Source organism: Schistocerca americana, chromosome 4, assembly GCF_021461395.2.
Source record: "Schistocerca americana isolate TAMUIC-IGC-003095 chromosome 4, iqSchAmer2.1, whole genome shotgun sequence".
NCBI classification, from domain to species: domain Eukaryota; kingdom Metazoa; phylum Arthropoda; class Insecta; order Orthoptera; family Acrididae; genus Schistocerca; species Schistocerca americana.
The window spans coordinates 27,361,105-27,381,281 of record NC_060122.1 but is presented as its reverse complement, the minus strand read 5'-3'; the positions used below and the strand labels follow the sequence as shown (position 1 = coordinate 27,381,281).

General features: G+C 45.2%; 1 protein-coding gene across 1 annotated transcript; it reads left to right on the top strand.

Annotated features, from left to right (window-relative positions):
* The first annotated feature begins 850 nt into the window (after positions 1–850).
* LOC124612985 lies at positions 851–18,845 on the top strand. Its single transcript, XM_047141522.1, has 7 exons — positions 851–986; positions 3,530–3,553; positions 9,794–10,005; positions 10,202–10,325; positions 12,003–12,155; positions 14,132–14,307; positions 18,686–18,845. Exons 1-7 carry the CDS (start codon positions 926–928, stop codon positions 18,791–18,793), a joined length of 858 nt encoding a protein of 285 aa, XP_046997478.1. The 5' UTR covers positions 851–925; the 3' UTR covers positions 18,794–18,845.
* Positions 18,846–20,177: the final 1,332 nt, after the last annotated feature.

Below are 20,177 nucleotides of genomic sequence, written 5' to 3'. Positions count from 1 at the left end.
AAAATCCCTGACCCCGCCGGGAATCGAACCCGGGAACCCGGGGGCGAGAAGAAAGAACGCTACCGCACGACCACGAGCTGCGGGCTCCCAGACCTCAGTCCGTGCGATTATTGGCTTTGGGGTTACGTGAACTAGCAAGTGTATCGTGATCGACCGACATCTCTAGGGATGCTGAAAGACAACATCCGACGCCAATGCCTCACCATAACTCCGGACATGCTTTACAGTGCTGTTCACAACATTATTCCTCGACTACAGCTATTGTTGAGGAATGATGGTGGACATATTGAGCATTTCCTGTAAAGAACATCATCTTTGCTTTGTCTTACTTTGTTATGCTAATTATTGCTATTCTGATCAGATGAAGCGCCATCTGTCGGACATTTTTTGAAATTTTGTATTTTTTTGGTGCTAATAAAACCCCATGTCATTGCAAGAATGAGTGTCAATTTGTACCTCTCTATCTACATTATTCCGTGAAATATTCAGTTTTCAAATTTATACTGACTTTTTGATCACCCGGTACATTGAAGACTCCGGCGTAGGCCTTGATCCAGCAGCGAATTTTAATTAGCTGATAATGACGATGTTGATGATGACGATGAGGCCTTGTCCAACATTGGACTCGGCATCTACTTATTAGAAGGCCTCAGCAGGTGAAACTCTAATCTTGCTTCCATCCGTTCGGAAGCGAGGTCGAGCATTCCGGAAGCGTACAGCGGAGCACTACCTTACAATCTTCTAGAATTTTCGTTCAGTCATTTCGCCTACGCCGGCTGCGGCTGGCTGACCCAGCTGTTGTTTTGTTCACGACCGAGCGCAAATTCGCCCCAGACCCTCCCAGCCAGCTGTGTACACGGGCGAGCAGGTGCGGCGCGGGTTCTTAAGGCGCGGGCGGCGGCCACAGCTCTGCACTCACAGCACGATGGCCGCCTTCAGAGCTCTGGTCTTCTTAGTCGGCTGCGTCGCGGCTGCGCTCGCCGAAGGTGAGTCCCGCACATTCATCCAGATCACGTTAAAGCGGCCGTCCATCTACATCCGTGTTTCACTGCCACTTCGTAAAGTTAGATGTCTGCTTCCGAGTAAGGCTCCTAAAAAAGCAGTACGTTGACTCCCGACCACAAGTGTGACCAATATGTCGATACAAGTAACGATTTCCGCGAACCAAAGGAAAGAATGTTAAAGTAATACATGTAGCAATTAATAACGAGCACTATGAAAACCGAAAGTAACGAAGTTAATTAGATTCATGAATTTAACCTATTGAAAGTGCCATTGTTCAGCGATCTCACATTAGCGCTTGATACTCTTACTGTTCTTCACTATAACTTCGCGATTCAACAATAACTTTCTGTAGACACTGCTCCGGCTGAAATGATTTCAGTGCCGCAAATCAAACATAAATCGACGAACTATCTTATATTCCATTAGAAACCTTTCACCGAGAGCGTTCCTATTTGTGCGTATTCCTTGTGTCACAGATACAAAGAAAGAAGTCACTATAGTTACCTTTCCTTAGGGAAACAATTCTAACAGTGGTGTCCAAAACTTAAGGACGAACGTAATTTTCACATGATGTCTCACTGGCAAGTAACTTACCTCGCTGAAACTTGTACCATACATGGAATATACTGCTGCGCTATAGTACAGAAGGTAATTGAAAGCAATAAGGAATGAGCCGAAAACAAATTACGTTTTTATTCAAAGACAATAATTACACTGAAGTCAGCCGTTATTCCTGATGGTCTCCTGGACGTTACAGAAGGTGACACACAGTTTTTAGTGGTGTGGTCACCACGGAAGACACTGCAGCGCGCTCCCACTCTGGCCACAAGCATGGCGAGGAGGTATCTTGGTTCGGGGTTCCACTCGTCCACCGGCGCGGTGGCCCGCTGCTGGGTGGTGGGTGGTGCGTGTCGACGTACTGCAGTACACGTCTCCATAGTGTGCCACACGTGCTCAATGGAACTGAAGTCCAGCGAAAGGGCAGGCCACACAATTCGCCGAATATCCCCTCGTTCCCAGGGTTCCCCCCATGAGCTGTTCGATGCGATCACCCATTGTCATCCATAACAGTGACGTCAGGGCCGAGTGCACCCCTGTAAAGACACACATTCAGAATCAGTGCCGCGCAGGGTAGCTGGCTCGCGCGGCTACCCTCGTCGGAGGTTCGAGTCTTCCCTCGGGCATGAGTGTGTCTGTGTTGTCCAGTTTAAGTTAGGTTAAGTAGGCTGTAAGCTTAGGGACCGATGACCTCAGCAGTTTGCTGCCACAAGACCTTACCACAAACTTCCCAAATTTGAGAACCAGTACAACGACACAAACTTTGACCATTGGGCGTACCGTGTTCAGAGATTTGGAGCCATTTTACCTCCCCACACAGTAAAACGTGGACCACCAAATCGGTCATGTTGTTTCTGGGTGTTTTACGTCTTCCCACACGCCGCCGTATGAGGGTACGCCTAGCGTTGTCGAACATCATCGTTTTGACGGTCCAGCTGTTACGGTGCAGAGGGGCGTAATGTTGCGTGGGCGTACTGACCTCCAAACCTTTGAGCGCCGTACACTCGCAGGTCGGTGTTATTGTGACGCTGTGCTCCTTCCCCAAACGCCTCTTTGCAGGGATGCGTTCGGCCCTGAGTTCAGTTTTATGGATAACAATAGTGAACAGCGCAGGTGGAGGGACTCTCGGAATGAGAGGATATCCGGCCAAAGGATTGGTCTGCCCGCTCTCCCGACTCAAATCCCAGCGAATGAGCGTGTGGGGCTGCGAGCTGACGTACTCCAGCAGGTCCACACGCACCGACGACGATCCGTCGGTCGCACGCCGAGATCCTGGAGGAAGAGGGCGGCCTGTCTCACCAGCCGTGTGGCCAGCACGGGGCGACGTCGCACGATGTGGAATGCCGCCCGTGGTGGTCACAAACACTGTTAAGAGCCGTGTCGCGCCTTTGTAATGTCCAGGGGGCCATCACGAATAGCTGATGCCTTTGAATATAGATGCCATTTCTACTGGTCTCATTCCGCATTTCTTTCCGTCAGCTTGTGTGCTATACTGTAGCAGTTTTTTCTATGTACGGTCAACTTTCATCGTGCTATGTTCGTTGGCAGGGACAGATCGTACGAAATCAACTTCCGTCCTTGAGCTTCGCACACCACTATACGTGCGAAAATAGCTACACACCCAGGTTTATCATTACTTAAAAGATTATTTGCGCCTTAAATGGACAATAAACAAACACAAAGACACTGTATACACAAACATCTACGGACGGGTTGCACGGTTGTCTCACCGCTATCATCTAAGGCTTTATTATCGTGTTCTTATTGCAGGGTAGCGGAAGAAAACCACAACTTGTGAGATGAGACAGGCAATAGTTGAAGGAGCAAAGCGTTGCTGAAAATAGGCTGACGAGAAGACGGCGATAGCTATAAAGTTAAAGACAAGGCCATTACATACAGTTTCAGAAACGTTAGTGGTACAACATCTGTAACTAATAACCGTATTCTTCTTTTTCTTCTGTTGCAGAATCGGCGTGGGACGGCCTAAGAGGTGGGTCGGATGTTCACTTTTAACGAGCAAAAGAAAATTTTCTTCTGGTAAATCGTAAGTACTATTTGGGTAACATCTCATGAGAAAGGGGAGAAGTATACTAATTTTCTGGGTATGGCTATACTCCATACACTCTGGCACAATGCCATTGTTTTCTACCCTTCACAGTCTACAACCACACTTTCTTTTCTGTTCGACAACTTCTCATCCATGTCTTCCGTACATTCTTCTATCGCAGAAAAAAACCGTCCTTAGCATGACACCACTGCCTTAGCAATTGATAAACTATCGAATGCCGACTGAGAACGTATGGCGTATCGTAGTTTCTTTTTTTCTAATTAAAAAACGAACCCTGTTCTGTGCGTAAGGCACGTCGCATAATACATTCATCACACTATCATTTACATAAGTGCTTCCCCTCCCCCATCGCCACCGCCACTCCACTCCCATTAACCATGGACGTTGCCATTGGTGCGGAGGCTTGCGTGCCTCAGCGATAGAGATGGCCGTACCGTAGGTGCGACCACAACGGTGGGGTATCTGTTGAGAGGCCAGACAAACGTGTGGTTCCTGAATAGGGGCAGCAGCCTTTCCAGTAGTTGCAGGGGCAACAGTCGGGATGATTGGCTGTCTGGCCTTGTAACAGGGGCAGGGGGAACAAGATTTCTCCTCAGCTGAATACAGGGTCATAAATACAAAATCAAATAGGGGTAATACAAGAGAAGGTCTAATAATGAGTAAAAAATAGGAGCGCGCATAAGCTACTACGAACCGCATAGTGAACGCATTATTGTAGCCAGGATAGACTCGATGCCCGTGCCTACCACAGTAGTACAAGTTTATATGCCAGCTAGCTCCGCAGATGACGAAGAGATTGATGAAATGTATGATGAGATAGCCGGCCGTTGTGGCCAAGCGATTCTAGGCGCTTCAGTCCGGAAACGCGCGACTGCTACGGTCGCAGGTACGAATCCTGCCTCGTGCATGGACGTGTGTGATGTCCTTAGGTTAGTTAGGTTTAATGGCTGATGACCTCAGATGTCAAGTCCCATAGTGCTCAGAGCCATTTTTTATGATGAGATAAAACAAATTATTCAGGTAGTGGAGGGAGACGAAAATTCCATAGTCATTCAGGACTGGGATTCGACAGTAGGTTAAGTAAGAGAAGGAAAAGTAGTAGATAAATATGGAATGGGGGTAAGGAATGAAAGCGGAAGCCAGTTGGTAGCACTTCGCACAGAGAATAACTTAATCATAGCAAACAGTTGGTTTAAGAATCATGAAGGGAGGTTGTATACGTGGAAGAGGCCAGGAGACACTGGAAGGTTTCAGATAGACTATATAATGATGAGACAGAGATTTAGGAAACAGGTTTTAACTTGTAAGACATTTCCAGAGGCAGATATGGACTCTGACCACAATCTATTGGTCATGAACTTTAGATTAAAACTGAAGAAACTGCAAAAATGTGGGAATTTAAGGAGGTGGGACTTGGATAAACAAAGAACCATAGGTTGTAGAGAGTTTCAGAGATAGCATTAGAGAACGATTGACAAGGTGGGGGAAAGAAATACTGTGGAAGAAGAATGGGTACCTTTGAGAGATGAAATAAGGCAGTGTACCATCAAGAACGTAAAAAGACGTGGGCTAGTAGGAATCCTTGGAAAACAGAAGAGATATTGAATTTAATTGATGAAAGGAGAAAATATAAAAATGCAGTAAATGAAGCTGCCAAAAAGGAATACAAACGTCTCAAAAATGAAATCGATAGGAATTGCAAAATGGTTAAACAGGGATGGCTACAAAATAAATATAAGGATGTAGATAGGGGTAAGATGGATATTGAGTTAAGGAAAATTAAAGAGACCTTTCGAGAAAAGAGAACCACCTGTATGAATATCAAGAGCTGACCGGCCGCTGTGACAGAGCGGATCTAGGCGCTTAGGTCAGGAGTCGAGCGACCGTTACGGTAGCAGGTTCGAATGCTGCCTCGGGCATGGATGTGTGTGATGTCCTTAGGTTAGTTAGGTTTAAGTAGTTCTAAGTTCTAGGGGACTGATTACCTCAGATGTCAAGTCGCATAGTGGTCAGAGCCACTTGAACAAATATATCATGAGTGCAGCTAGAAAACCACTTTTAAGCAAAGAAGAGAAACAGAAAGGTGCATGTAGTATATAGAGCAATGTACTTGAGCGCAATATTATCGAAATGGAAGAGGACGTAGATGAAGACGAAATGGGAGATAAGATAGTGAGTGAAGAATTTGACAGAGCACTGAAAGACCTAAGTCGAAACAACATTCCATTAGAACTACTAACAGCCTTAGGAGAACCAGCCCTGACAACTCTATCGTCTGTTGAGCAAGATGTATGAGGCAGGTCGAAATACCCTCAGATTTCAAGAAGAATATAATAATTCCAGTCCCAAAGAAAACAGGTGTTGACAGGTGTGAAAATTACCGAACTATCAGTTTAATAAGTCACTGCTGCAAAATACTAACACGAATTCTTTGCAGACGAATGGAAAAACTGATAGAAGGCGACCTCGGGGAAGATCAGTTTGAATCTCGTAGAAATGTTGGAACACGTGAGGCAATACTGACCCTACGAGTTACCTTAGAAGATAGATTAAGGAAAACGAAACCTACGTTTCTATCATTTGTAGACTTAGAGAAAGCCTTAGACAATGTTACTAGAATACTCTCTTTCGAATTCTGAAGGTGGCAGGGGTAAAATACAGGGATCGAAATATTATTTACAATTTGTACACAAACCGGATGGCAGTTATAAGAGTTTAGGGGGCATGGAAGGGAACCAGTGGGTGGGAAGGGAGTGAGACAGGGTTGTAGCCTCTCGCCGATGTTATTCAATCTATATATTGAGGAAGCTGTAAAGGAAACAAAAGAAAAATCTGGAGTCAAAATCCGTGGAGCAGAAATTGACATTGTAATTCTGTCAGAGACAGCGAAGGACCTAGAAAAGCAGTTTAACGGAATGGACAGTGTCTTGAAAGGAAGATATAAGATGAACGTCTACAAAAACTAATCGAGGATAATGGAATGTAGTAGAATTACATCAGGTGACGCTGAGGGAATTAGATTGGGAAATGACACACTTAAAGTAGTAAAAGGATATAAAAGTAGAGAGGATATAAAATGTAGACTGGCAATGGCAAGGAAAGCGTTTCTGAAGAAAAGAAATATGTTAACATCGAGTATAGATTTAAGTGTCAGGAAGTCGTTTCTGAAAGTATTTGTATGTAGAGTAGCCATGTATGGAAATGAAACATGGACGAAAAATAGTGTAGACAAGAAGAGAAAAGAAGCCTTCGAAATGTGGTGCTACAGAAGAATGCTGGAGATTAGATGGGTAGATCACATAACTAATGAGGAGGTACTGAACAGAACTGAGGAGATGGGGAATTTGTGGCACAAGTTGACTAGAAGATGGAACCGGTTTGTAGGACATGTTCTGAGGCGTCGAGGGATCACCAATTTAGTATTGGAGGGCAGCGTGGAGGGTAAAAATCGTAGAGGGACACCAAGAGATGAATACACTAAGCTGATTCAGAAGGATGTAGGTTGCAGTAGTTATTTCGAGATGAAGAGGCTTGCACAGGATAGGTTAGTATGGAGAGCTGCATCAAACCAGTCTCTGGACTGAAGATCACAACAACAAGTGCATTTTTATCCTTATCTGTAAAATGTAATACTAAAGAAAGCATTTCGTGCAGGATAACTTAACAATAAATACCTTATTCACCCCTGACATCTTCACTGCTAGTTGGCATTATCATTCGTCTTACTGCTTTTGCTCGTTGAACACTCGCAACTTCTTCATTCCTGATATGCACTTCACAAAATGACTGACATCTCCTCTTTTATTGACATTTCCCTCCCCTGTGAGGTTTCCACTGCTGTGCCATGTCTTCTTATAAAATAAAGCGTATAACTGCAGGGTTGGATGTGTTCCATTTGCACTCTCTGATATGTTAGAAATGAAGGTGGGAAGATGGAGTTGAATTTGCGCTGATACAACTCCACTACCGTTCACCTACCTCATTCTCCACAAATCACTTTACGGTGTTTGGTGGAGGAAAAGTATAATAGTATTTGATCGAAACCTTATGCAGGGGGCGTCACGGAAATTAATAATTACCAAAGATGGTGTATATTATTACCATCTAGCACTCCTTATTTGTGCACTGGCTGAAAAATCACTGTTGAGCCTTATTGCTTTCCGAAGCAAGCGATATGTCATTTCTACCCAGTCAGGTATTATTCAGTCTATAGAGAAAATAGAAAGGCAGAGTTTCCTGCGGTAGTGCATACTTCAACCGGCGTAGTTTCAATGCAGGAGTTATTGAAGCGTGCAGGATATGGAGTCTTGAAATGGGAAATTATGCCCTCACTGGATGGAAAGTGGCGCGAATCTTCTTCAGAAGCGATTTTGGAATGTTACATGTGGTCCGCCAACCAATATAAATAATGAAAGTGTTATCCATCATGGGATACGTAAGTACAGTTGTAAGATTATTCATTTGTTCTGCAGTTATCATTTTTCCATATACTGACAGCCCCAAAACAAGCCGACAACAGGTATTATTTATCTTCTGTCTCTCTTTGTCTATCTACTTATCTATCAACCTATCTGTGTATCTTTATATCTTTCTTTTTTTCTTCCTCTCACTGTTCCTCACCATGGAAGGCTTCCTAGCGCGCCCGTGTACCGGTAGAACGTACTACCGTACATCTGTTACAGTGTCTTTCTTCAGCAGAAAACTCTTAATGTTACTTCAGTGCACATTTAGCTGCTGGAAGTGCAAGTATGTTGGTCTCCATATGCAAATAAAACTGACACAGCTGCTGACCGATTACAGTCCTGCTTCGTAGTTCGTTACGCGACCTCCACAGTTGATATCCTTGTACTGTTCCGACGCATTGGCAGCACTCTAGCCATTAGTATTTTATCCAGAACACTGTCTAAAGAACTTTTCATTATTGAAATTCGAATGGCCAAATGATGACACGGATTCAAAAAGGGGGAGGCTGGAGCTTGCTTGTGAGAATGTACTAATTGCTCATGTTCGGCAGTATGACTTGGAGAAAGGGGACATGACTTCCACGGTGATCCATGTGTTAAGCAACCGCTTTGGTACTGTTCTAACTTTCACGCTTTCTTGGTTTCATTTCGATATTTGCTCAACACGATGGAAACACAGCACTGACTCCAAACAGTCTGATTATACTGCTTCCTTATCATACCTTTATTAAGGAACGATACATGGCGCGCAAAATTAAAAGGTCCGCAAAATATAGTATTTCATGCACCTTACGATAGACAATCCAACTAACATCAGCGCCACGCTGGCTGAATGATGATTCTCACCTAAGGACACATTTGCAGGATCAGTTTTATTTTGCATATGTTCTGCATAAATATTTTTTTCCTTTCTTATTGTTACTTCATTCTTTTTGGAGGATTGTTTGGTTGGATAACGTTGCCGCTTTTCGTGTTAAAGCATTTTACAATATATCACTTTAAAAAATTAAGCATGCGGTTTACAGTGTTCGAAACAGGCGGGTTGACAAATAAGATTTTTTGTAGCAGATTAGTTTTATTCTGAAGTACAAAACAGGTCGGTAGTCTTTACAAGAAAAATAATCCCATTTTGTTGGCTGCACTAACTTAAAGGAAAGGAATGGTAAGTTAGGAGTGTTTTTGGAAGAGATTATTTTGAAAAGGATGTGGAATTGAAAATGGAAAGAAGAACTGCAAGGAAGTCTTTTGGAAACGGTACGTGAAATATGGGAAGCGCAGCCCTAACTTCAGAGGAGGGGGATGTTCTGTTAAATCTGAAGGGGACGGTGGATCTGTGCGCAGATCCCGTGGTCGGTTAGGGGGAAGTGGTTAATATTCTGCTGGGACGGGATGTAGAGCATGTGTGGGTGTGGGGCTGGGGGGATGCACTGGCCCGAGCGCAGAAGTGTGTCAGAGTTGGTGACAGGAAACGGGCCGACTTGTCCGTACTGGATCCTAGTAGGATAGGTTCTGGTACACAGTTGGTTTGACATTCATTTCTCGAATAGTGTGGGACGTCGAGCAAGGGAGGCGTGTATGACGTTCTGGGGTTCGTTTCCTGGGTGGTGAACAGAGGACAGTGATTGTGGACTCTCGACTAGGAAGCACCTCCCCCCACCCCCCCTCCCACTGACTGACGCCCCCTACATGTGTCCCGCAGTGCGCTGGTCGGTGCTCGGTCTCGCGGACATCTTCCACCTGACGGCGTTCTTCGACATGCCCAAGACGGTGAGCGACGCGACGTCCGACGGCTGGGTGGAGGCCGTGGACTCCGGCGTCACCTCCAACGTGACCACCTACTGCATGGAGAACGACCCGCGCGTCTGCATGCTCTACGACGCCAACGGCGTCGCCGCCGGAATCGACGTCAGCGTGAGTACTGCCGCAGCTCCTGTGGTCGAGTTTCCTCCCTTCTCCTGTTTAGTTATCTGAGCGCACCGACTACCTGTACAACGTGTACTGAAGGCGCTCTCGTCGAAGAAGCTGCTCATATTAACGTGCTGTCTGAGGTACATTGTCCGCTTTGCCATCCGGGTGCTGTCTCGTTTACCGCCTGCATACCTTTCAGGTGGTGGTCGACGACGTGTCTAACCTGGGCGTGGACTTCGACTGGTCCTCGCAGGAGCTGTTCGTCGAGATGGAGCGCTTCGACATCCCCATCTACAGGACCCGCGTCTACTGGGTCCCCGAAGGTGCGTGACTTCTGCCGCCAGTTTTTCTATCAGATGTCTTACCAGCCGAGGTAACAACTGTAAAGAGTTCTGACATCTGCAAGAACGCCAGTTCACACTGTGTCTCCTACGTTTCGAGAAGAATCAATTTATTTCCCAACTTCTGTAACGCCTGTCAATTGACGCAGTAGGAATCCCACGAAATTTGGGACGAATATAGTCTCGTGGCGAAACAATAAAAAAAAAATCATGAGGTTTGAAGAAGGCGTAGCCTAGTGGACGCGTGATGAAAGCAACGGGTAATTATCGATGAATAAGGAGGCTCCAATGAAGTCTCTATCGACAGCGACAACAATGCCATCAAGGGCAATAGCGTTGTGATGGCGGCTGACACGCAATATTGTGATCGTAGATCTTCCCCTCGAAGTAATATGGGACTCATGAAATTTTACTTTCGTAACTTTTCTTTGATGGCTCGAAGAAGATTCAGTGGGGAAGGGAGCAAAATCGGTTGCTGAGGGTTTCCAACCAATAACACAGTCGTTCAGATTGGGGATGATAGGGGAGCAAAAAGTTCAGCCAGTAAATTTCCACAAATAAAAGACACAATTTTTTCGTCATTAAATGACCGTATTGCTGTCTGTCGATTAAAAAAATCAAATAAAAAATAAAATAAATAAAAAAAGCCTTCGCTCACAAATAAATGATCTTCAATGAAGAACAGAGTCCAAGAACATCTCACATATTTAGTGTGATACTTCATGCCACTCTAGAAGCTGTGTCTTTCATTTCTGCCTGTCTGCAACGTAGAGTCTTATTTATGGTAAGTAACAACCTGGTTTTTTTCCCCTACATTGCTGTGTGGTGATATCGCTACGCATATGTGTCAAGGAAGATTACTGCAATTACCAGACAGTCAGCGACCTTCACTCGAGCATTTGAGGGGCTTGCTACAGATGGAATCGAGCTAATATATTGAATGCTATTGTTGATAACCAAATAAATGGAACACATTTGTGTTTCCTTGCACAAAATGCAGTGTGTTGCGAAAGTGTTTAATCAATTGTTCCTAGGACCGTGCGTCAGACTCAGTTAGAATTTGGTTTTCTCATTGACGGTCTTAGAGTATCTACACCTACACCAAAAGCCGCCTTTCGGCGCGTGGCGGGAGATACTTTCGGCACCACCAGCTTCTGCCCCTTCCCCGTGGGAAGAAGGACTGCCGCTGCAGCTCCGTATGACGTCTAATTTCTTTGGTATTTTCGTCCTGATCGTTAAGCGAGACCTTTGTGGGAGGAAGTGATGTGTTTCCCTACTCTTCTTGAAGTGTAAGCTCTCCGTGCTGCACAACGCCTCTCTTGTTACGTCTGTCACTGGAATTTGTCCAGCACCTGCGTACCGCTTCTCCAAAGAGTGAATGATCCTGCGAAGAAACGCGCCGCTTCAGGCTAGCTCCCACCTATGTCACTGACTAATACTATTTGGTAAGGTTTAACAGAAATGGTGGACAGGATCCAACAAAGAGCGGCGCGCTTCGTCACAGGAGAGCTTTGCACTGATGCTCAACAAACTCCAGCGGCAGAGCAACAAGAGAGGCGCTTTTACCATTGTAATGTACCCCTTGTATCGCCTCTGTGCTTCATCAAGTGGCACATAGTAAGTGGTCGGATGTGTAGCAGCAGCGCCTCTGTTTTGCAGATGTGGTGACCGAGGGCCGCAGCACCTGGAAGAACGGACTGGGCAGCGGTCTGTGGTTCGAAGGCAAGAACGGCCGCGTCGAGATCCCCATCGAGCAGTCGCAGATCGAGAGTGAGACGCTGTACACAGAGCAGGCGTGCATCCCCACCATGGGTGAGTTCCCCCACCTGTGAACAGAGCAGGCGTGCATCCCCACCAAGGGTGAGTTCCCCCACCTGTACATGGAATAGATGTGCATCCCCACCATGGGTGAGTTCCCCCACCTGGACGCTGCCGGTGCTTCCTGTATGTGTTTGTCTCCCGAGGAGGCAGGTGGTGACATGTGTCAACGTAACCGATCAATCACTCTAACAGGTGATCGTTGTAAAATGGTGAACCGAATTATTTAGAAAAAATTAAAAACTCGGCAGAAGTCGACTTCTAGGACGATCAGTTTGGGTCCCGGATAAAATGTAGGAAAACGCTTTGCACTACTGACAATGTTTCATCTTACACGATACGTGCAAGAAAGGCAGAGTTAGTCTTATAGCATTTGCGGTTTTAGACGAAAGTATGAAGAAGTAGTGCAGGCCACGACGCGCCAAACCCATACGTTATTCATGCTGTATTTGAGAATTAGAGCACCTAGTGTCTTGGAACGCACTTTACATGTAATTTAAAACTTTTACGAAACTTTCCAACAAAATTATGAAAGGAAAAAAGTTTATAGCTTACCAAATTTTTGCCGTTCATGCAAAGAAACTGCCACTTCACGCTTGACGTGTTAATGTAGTACTTTTTTACTAGTAATTCTATTCGCGACGCATTTATAAGGCGGTATTTAGAGAAAAAAAAGCACTGAATTTACTTGTAAAATTGTATCAATGCACGATACCCAGTTCAGGAATTTGGACGTCACAAACATTGTAACTGAAAGACTAAATGCGTCAGAGATGTGTGTACAAGCATGCGTGACATATGTTAAATGTATGTGACAGGGGGGTACGTGGGTGAAGCAGCTGGTAACTAACTCCTCCTAAACCCGTGGATCGATTTCAATCCGTCTTGGTACAGATGTCGAGTATCTGGAAAGAGGTAGTGTGGTGGTAAGAGCCCTCAACCTCCCACTGGTATGGGGTGATGCACGGAGATGGAGTGAAAGAGAGGGGAAGGATGAGATGGGCTTTGATAGGAGGGAGGGGGTAATGAACAGAGAGGAGAGACGACGGCATGGACACAAAGAGGGGTCTAGGAAGAGATGGACCGACATAAGTCGGAATAAACATTTACCTGGGCAGCAGTGGATATTCAACTAGTATGTAATAAAACATATACCCACTAATGATCTACAGATGTGATTTATATGTATTTGACGATGCTGGTGCTGATTCCGCATTTAACATTTGACGATGCCACAATGGCTGCAGTGCTTTAGGACTTTGTTTTTATGAAACAGATCTGATGATGGTCATTAAAGACCGAAACCGGTAATCTGTTAACAAAAAAGATTGTGACCATAGACGTAAATTAAAGAAACTTATTAGATGTGCGAAAGCTGTGCAGGAAGAGAAATGAAGAATAATTCACGTTTCGCATCAAATGGATGAAACGCAATCCTATAATAAGCACAGAGAGAATTGCATCTGACGAACAGTAATTAATGCATGTCCAATACGTAACACTAACCAGATCATGTTATTAATTATATACACAGAATGAGGCGTGTTTGTGACAACACAGTTCATGACGTTTTGCTCAAACACAGAGTTACGATCATAACGTCTTGAGTAGGACTCCCTAGTTTTGGTTCGGTGGAAATCGGTCGATTTCGGCACACAAATATTTTGTGTACGGCCACTGCCAACACTGGCGATCTAACGATAGAGTACCCCTGTGTACCGTGGGCACTGAGAATTGATAATCGTCCTTTGCCCCTCAAAGCACATGTGTAGCAGGGGCAGTGTGAGGGAAGCGCGGCTCGATCCCCCCAGCCGACGCACAGCCACACCACCTTGACAGGCGATGCGCGGGGAGCCCCTGGGTGGAACCTGCTGCTTCCTGCGCTACCCGCACCTCCCTGAGACTTGGTCCTGGACGCTGTGAACAAACTGTACTCCGCGAGCTGCTGACTGGGGCGCTGGCTGTTGCAGGCATCCACTACTACCACAACATGACGGAGAGCGCCGACTGCTCGCAGTTCCACCCCTACTTCCTGCTGGTGGGCAAGGACTCTGGGAAGGTGCACGGAGTGGGCTTCCAGACGTTCGGCAAGGCCAGCAAGACGAACAGGGAATGGTTCGAGGACATCCCCTCTGCCGCTATCAAGGTAAGCTAAGCCATCGTTAGTCACACTGAAGAGAGAGAGGAGTCGTGCTGGATATCCCTCCAATTTTTGTTGCATAGCTGTTACTGTAGTCACGATGCCAGCAATTGATCCATATTTTGATACGTGATGATTGCCATTGTAAGATTCCTGTTTCTGGTTTGGAAATCGGGTGTAGATTTGGCATCTCACTTAAATAAGCACTCACTTTCAGAACTACTGTTTTTTAAATACTAAGTCGCACTATGCAATACGGTGATGAACATTATTGGCACACATTTTTCGGAGATCCACATAACAGTAACAGCAGTACGGAACGTCACATGAGTTATGAGTCTTCAGTTTTATCCTCTTGGGACTGTGCTACAAAGGAGCCATACCTATTCGTAGAACAGATAACCTAATCAACAGGGACTCAGGACTCCAAATAGAAATAAGTACAGCGTGGAGCCTCAATGTTCATCGACAGCTCTGTCGTGTCCTAATTACCAACGTTGGTTTAGCTCTCGGCCCCAACGACGCCTGGGAGCAGCACTGGTGAGCCACACACAGTTAAGAAGTTCCACTGTTCATTTACTCCTCAGACCGGATAGTAAATGCATAAGTTCAGTAACTTTGAACCTCTGGATAATGAAATCAAAAAAGGTTCAAGGTTCTCCGATAACATCGTCTTAACGACATGCAGTAAAAAATTCTACCATTTGCCACGGATAGAAATTATGGAAGTGACAGTCCCCCAATTAGTACTTATAGTTCCCAAAAATCATAGTTTTTCGGATGTAGCTAAATAACGGACATAGATTATCAAAAACGGGAAAATGGTGTTTCTAGATGAATGTCTAAGAAATGTGTGGTTAAAATTTCACCCATTTTCTAAGGTTAGTTATTTAGATACGTAATTTGGCCCTTAGTGCAAAAAACTGATCTTTCCGTTTTTCTGTATAAGTATGGTAGATTTGAACCTGTTGATCTCGGTAACTGGTAACGATACCGAAAAAAGCTTTGAAGTTTTCCGAGAATATCATCGTAATAACAGATGGTAAAAATTTCGACGATCTGCCAAGAATAGAATTATAGAAGTGGCTGTCTCCTTAACTGGTATTTTTTTGTACCCAAAAATCGCGTTTTTGGCGGTTTTCTCAGGAACCACCCATCAACAAATTGTGCTTTTATAAGCCACCAATGGTTCACCCTAGACCAACCCTAATGGAACGGTACCAAACGATTTACTCAATTTGCCTGTGCTGGAGGAAGTGTGAAACGCTTTAGTTTTCACCCTGTACTGTACAATAGCTACGGTATAAGCGTTCTTACGATGGGCCTATCCAGAACTCTTGTTTGACCCCTTATCTCAATAGAACCAGAGATATGACAGCCTGAAAAATCCCATTTTTGCGCGTGGCTTTTTGAAACGTGGACCTCATTCAACTACTTGTTTGCAGACTAGGTATGTGTAGCTCACAAGCTACGCAAGACTTACGATGCACAGGCTTCAGCTGTCGAACCACTTCCCCTCCCTCCCTCTTCCCCACACTACCGCTCACTGATCGTTGGCAACGAAGTACCCACCGCTAGAAATGTTTCCCGCGCAAGTACGAAGTCTACGCACCTACGGGACATCGTAATTTGGACAGAATTATCCATGCTGCAGAGCCTTTTCATTGTCAGAACTCTTTCATATTTTCCTTCTACGCTGTTAGCTGCCAGCACTTCTCGAAAGACACCACAGCGTGACGGTATTTGCCCTTTGTCGGTAACGGTCGGCCCGTTCATGCTCAGACATCGGTGTCTTCTGGCAAATTTTACGCACGCCGTATTCTTCGTTATCCTTACGCTAATTCCGTCTTTGCGTTTCAGACGAACTTACTCTGATGGAATCGCAAACTATGAGCACTGTGTGTCCTCAGCGAGCAGTTACTGTAATCACACCATTTGCGTTTATGTTACTTCACGATAGCGTAGACAGGGTCAGAGCTACAGTAGGAGCTAAGGTACGTGTCATCTGTCAGAGTCGGATCTAGACGTATCCCACATCACTCCAGCTGCACACGCCCCACACCATTACAGAGCCTCCACCAGCTTGATTAGTCCCCTGATGACATGCAGGCTCCAGGGGTTCATGAGGTTGTCTCCACACCCGCAGACTCGATACTACTTGAAACGAGACTCGTACGATCAGGCAACATGTTTCCAGTCGCCTACAGTCCAAGGCCGGTGTTTTCGGGCCCAGGCAAGGCGTAAAGCTTTGTGTCGTGCGGTCATAAAGGATACACGAGTGGACGTTCGGCTCCGAAAGCTCAAATCGATGATGTTTCTTTGAATGGTTCGCACGCTGACACTTGTTGATGGCCCAACACTGAATTCTGCAGCAGTTTGCGGAAGGGTTGCATTTCAGTCACTTTGAACGATTCTCTTCAGTCGTCGTTGGTCCCGTTCTTGCAGGATCTTTTTCGGAGATTTGATGTTTTACCGGATTCCTGATACGCTGCACTCGTGAAATGGTCGTACGGGAAAATCCCCACTTCTCGCTACCTTGAAGATGCTGTGTCCCGCCGCTCGTGCGCTGACTATAACAGCATGTTCAAACTCACTTAATTCTTCGTAACCTGCCATTGCAGCTACAGTAACCGATCTACCAACTGCGCATGACACTTCTTGTCTTATACAGGCAATGCCGACCGCAGCGCTGTATTTTGCCTGTGTACATACCTGATCTCTGTAGTTGAATACGCAGTTTCTTTGGCGCTTCAGTGCGCTACACGAACTATTCATATCGGGTTGGTTTTATCCGTACAGTCGCAACCAATGTGGTAGAATTCCATCAGCTAAACCATAGCGTTTTTCGGAAATAGTGGCCACTTTTCTCAGTAGTAGAGTAGAGTTTGCATTTACTATAAAGGACTAAAATTTAGCAGATTCCTCTGCTTCTCCTTCTTCTTCTTCTGCGTTTCCACATTCGGTTAGCCGTTTGCGACGTCGACAGGCCTCTTTCGTTCCAATCATCCGATCTGTCTCCCAATGCTTCCTGTATGCATTAATATTTTTCCCTTCTTAGCGCTGGCCTCCTTCCTCTCCTTCTTCTGAGCGGCTCCCAATTTAAAATCTTCCTTAGCCACCTGTGGTTTTAATGGGTTTAATAATAGCAAACACGTAGCCGCATCTAGCGTGCTGTGACTAGATACATCGAGTGAATTCTGTCTTTTACTAATGAGATACCGGTCAACTGATGTCTCGCAGTAGTACATTTTTCCCCAATTGTTCTGTCTTTATCCTTACACAATTTTGCACGACCGCCCGTAGTCTTTAGGGAACTCGTTGTATTACTTTCTCTCAACTCTGCGTACCGCTGACGCTCTGTCAACACTCACTGCTACACACTTGAGGGGGGCATTTCATACGGAAGCTCTCAGAGGTAACTCTTATAAACAGAAACCTGTGTCAATATGAAGACACAGACGAAACTGCTTTTGTCTTTCCATTTCTTGTTTGCCTATTTAGCTCATGGATCTCTCCCATGACTAAAAATACCATAAAACACGTTTTTTATCAAACTGAAGTGGATTGAGAACTTGAATGACTCATGCAGCACCATACAAAGGTCGACTGTGACCAATGCCCGTACGACTGCAGACTACTCGTATCATCCTCATTATAATTACTGATACTGTTATTAATTTATAATGAAAGACATGAACCCGTTTATAAGGATGTGCCATTTTTGTGACCCATTCCCGTACGTAGCATGACATCATTCATTTTAATCAGCTAATGCTAATATCCCGTACTTGTCGAGGCGGCTTCCGTTCTCTAGTGGTCAGTGGCGCCGGATGCAGAAACTGTGAGATTACCACTGACCACATAAAATTTTTCTGTAGTGGAAGAAGGTCGTCACTTAGTGCACTGAGCTTAGTGAGAGCTCCTTAATAAAAGCAACAAGTACTAGGTTAGAGTTTAACGCCCTCTGGACAGCGCGGTCATTACAGATGGAGCACATGCTCGGATCACGACAGGGTGAGAAAGAAAATCGGCCGTTCCCCATCAAAGAAACTATCCCAGCACTTGCCTGGTGCGATTTAGCAAAATCACAGATAAATCTGGATGGTCGTGAAAGTCTCTGAACCATCGTCTCCCCCGAATGCAATTCCAGTGTGCTAAGCATTAAAAAAGTACTGAAGCTGACCGAAAGTGCCCCACAATTCGAAAGGCGTCATCCACGCATTGAGCCACAGGCTTTCAGGACTTTTGTTTCTAGCACTTGCCTAAATGAGGAAACACTGTAATAAACAAGCAATAACCTTACTGTTGTGTTACTTTTTCTACGTTACGCACAATCGTTCAGCCTGACGTTAACATGACTACATGACTACGTTCTCTGTTGCAGCCGACGGTACCATACTCCCCAGACTGTCTGGTCGAGTGGGTGGAGCAATATGGTGTCATCTCCTTGCACGTCTACTTCAGGGACAACGAGCTGACCATACTCTGTTAGAATAGTGCGCTTTTTGGAAAAGAAACTAATAAATAACAACTTTGCACATGCAGTGTGTCTTTCAATTCAACCATAGTCTTCCACTGGTCTATCTGTGCAGTGCACAGCGAAGTGTTCGTGTGCGTGTTTCTCTCTCTCTCTCTCTCTCTCTCTCTCTCCCTCTCTCTCTCTCTCTCTCTCTCTCTCTCTCTCTCTCTCTGTGTGTGTGTGTGTGTGTGTGTGTGTGTGTGTGTGTGAGAGAGAGAGAGAGAGAGAGAGAGAGAGAGAGAGAGAATGAGAGAGAGAGAAACCCATTCAGAAGAATCTTAGTTAGAAATAAAATTTCGTGCGTGTAGCACGAATAGAGAGGAAGACACTTAATCTGTCTAATCAAGAATAGTTTCGAAACATCAGTCCTAAAAAACGCAGAGATTCGTTGACTGGAAATCGATTATTAAATTTCATGTGTTTCAAATATGTTACGGAGTTTCTGAATTATTTGTTTCAGTACACATAAATAAGTGAACACAGGTGAAGCAGAAGCAAAATATTTTTACGTCGCTACTTTATCAAGGCTAATTTATACAAATGAGTGGAAGTCACAAAAGTAGTACATTGCTTAACAGTTGCTAAGCGACAGAGACGTTGCTGGACAGAAATAATCGCAGGCTATGATGGACGACATGAAACACAGTACATACGTAATGGAGGTGGAGTGGTTTATTTATAACGAAAAACAGTACAGATTTCACCACGGGGGTAACAGGTAACAGATATAAACAACGTTCAGGTCAGACCCCCAACATAAAGGTAGATATCGGACTGTCGGTGACGAATATGCCCTCATCAGTCATTATTATTATTATTATTATTATTATTATTATTATTATTATTTGAAGGAGACGGAGACCTTAGTGGATATTGTCCCACTCCTCTCTAAAGGTGGTTTTCAGTTCTTTGACAGTCCCGTGAGGAGGTGTTTGTTGAGAAACACGTCCGCCAAGCTTATCCCAGGCACGCACTGCAGGGTTTTAGGTCCGGGGAGTACGCAGGCCATTCCATATGTAAACATCTTCACGTTCAAGTGTGACCGACACCTCAGCGATCCTGTGTGGGCGGGCACTGTCGCCCATAAACAGAGACTCGGAACGTACCGCACCCACAAACAGACGGCCGTGCTCCAGAACAGTCTCTCTGGAATGCCGCCGAGTAGTGACGATACCTCGTAGCGATGTTCGACCGTTGTGCATAATGCCTGCCTATACCATAGCGCCAAGGTCATACCGATGACGTTCACGAACTTTCAGTGTTGTGTAACCCATTCTCCTCCCTCTCTCCACACTAACTGGTGGTCAGAATCCCTCTGAAGAGCAACTCGTCAGAGGAAATTGCTCTGGGCCACTGT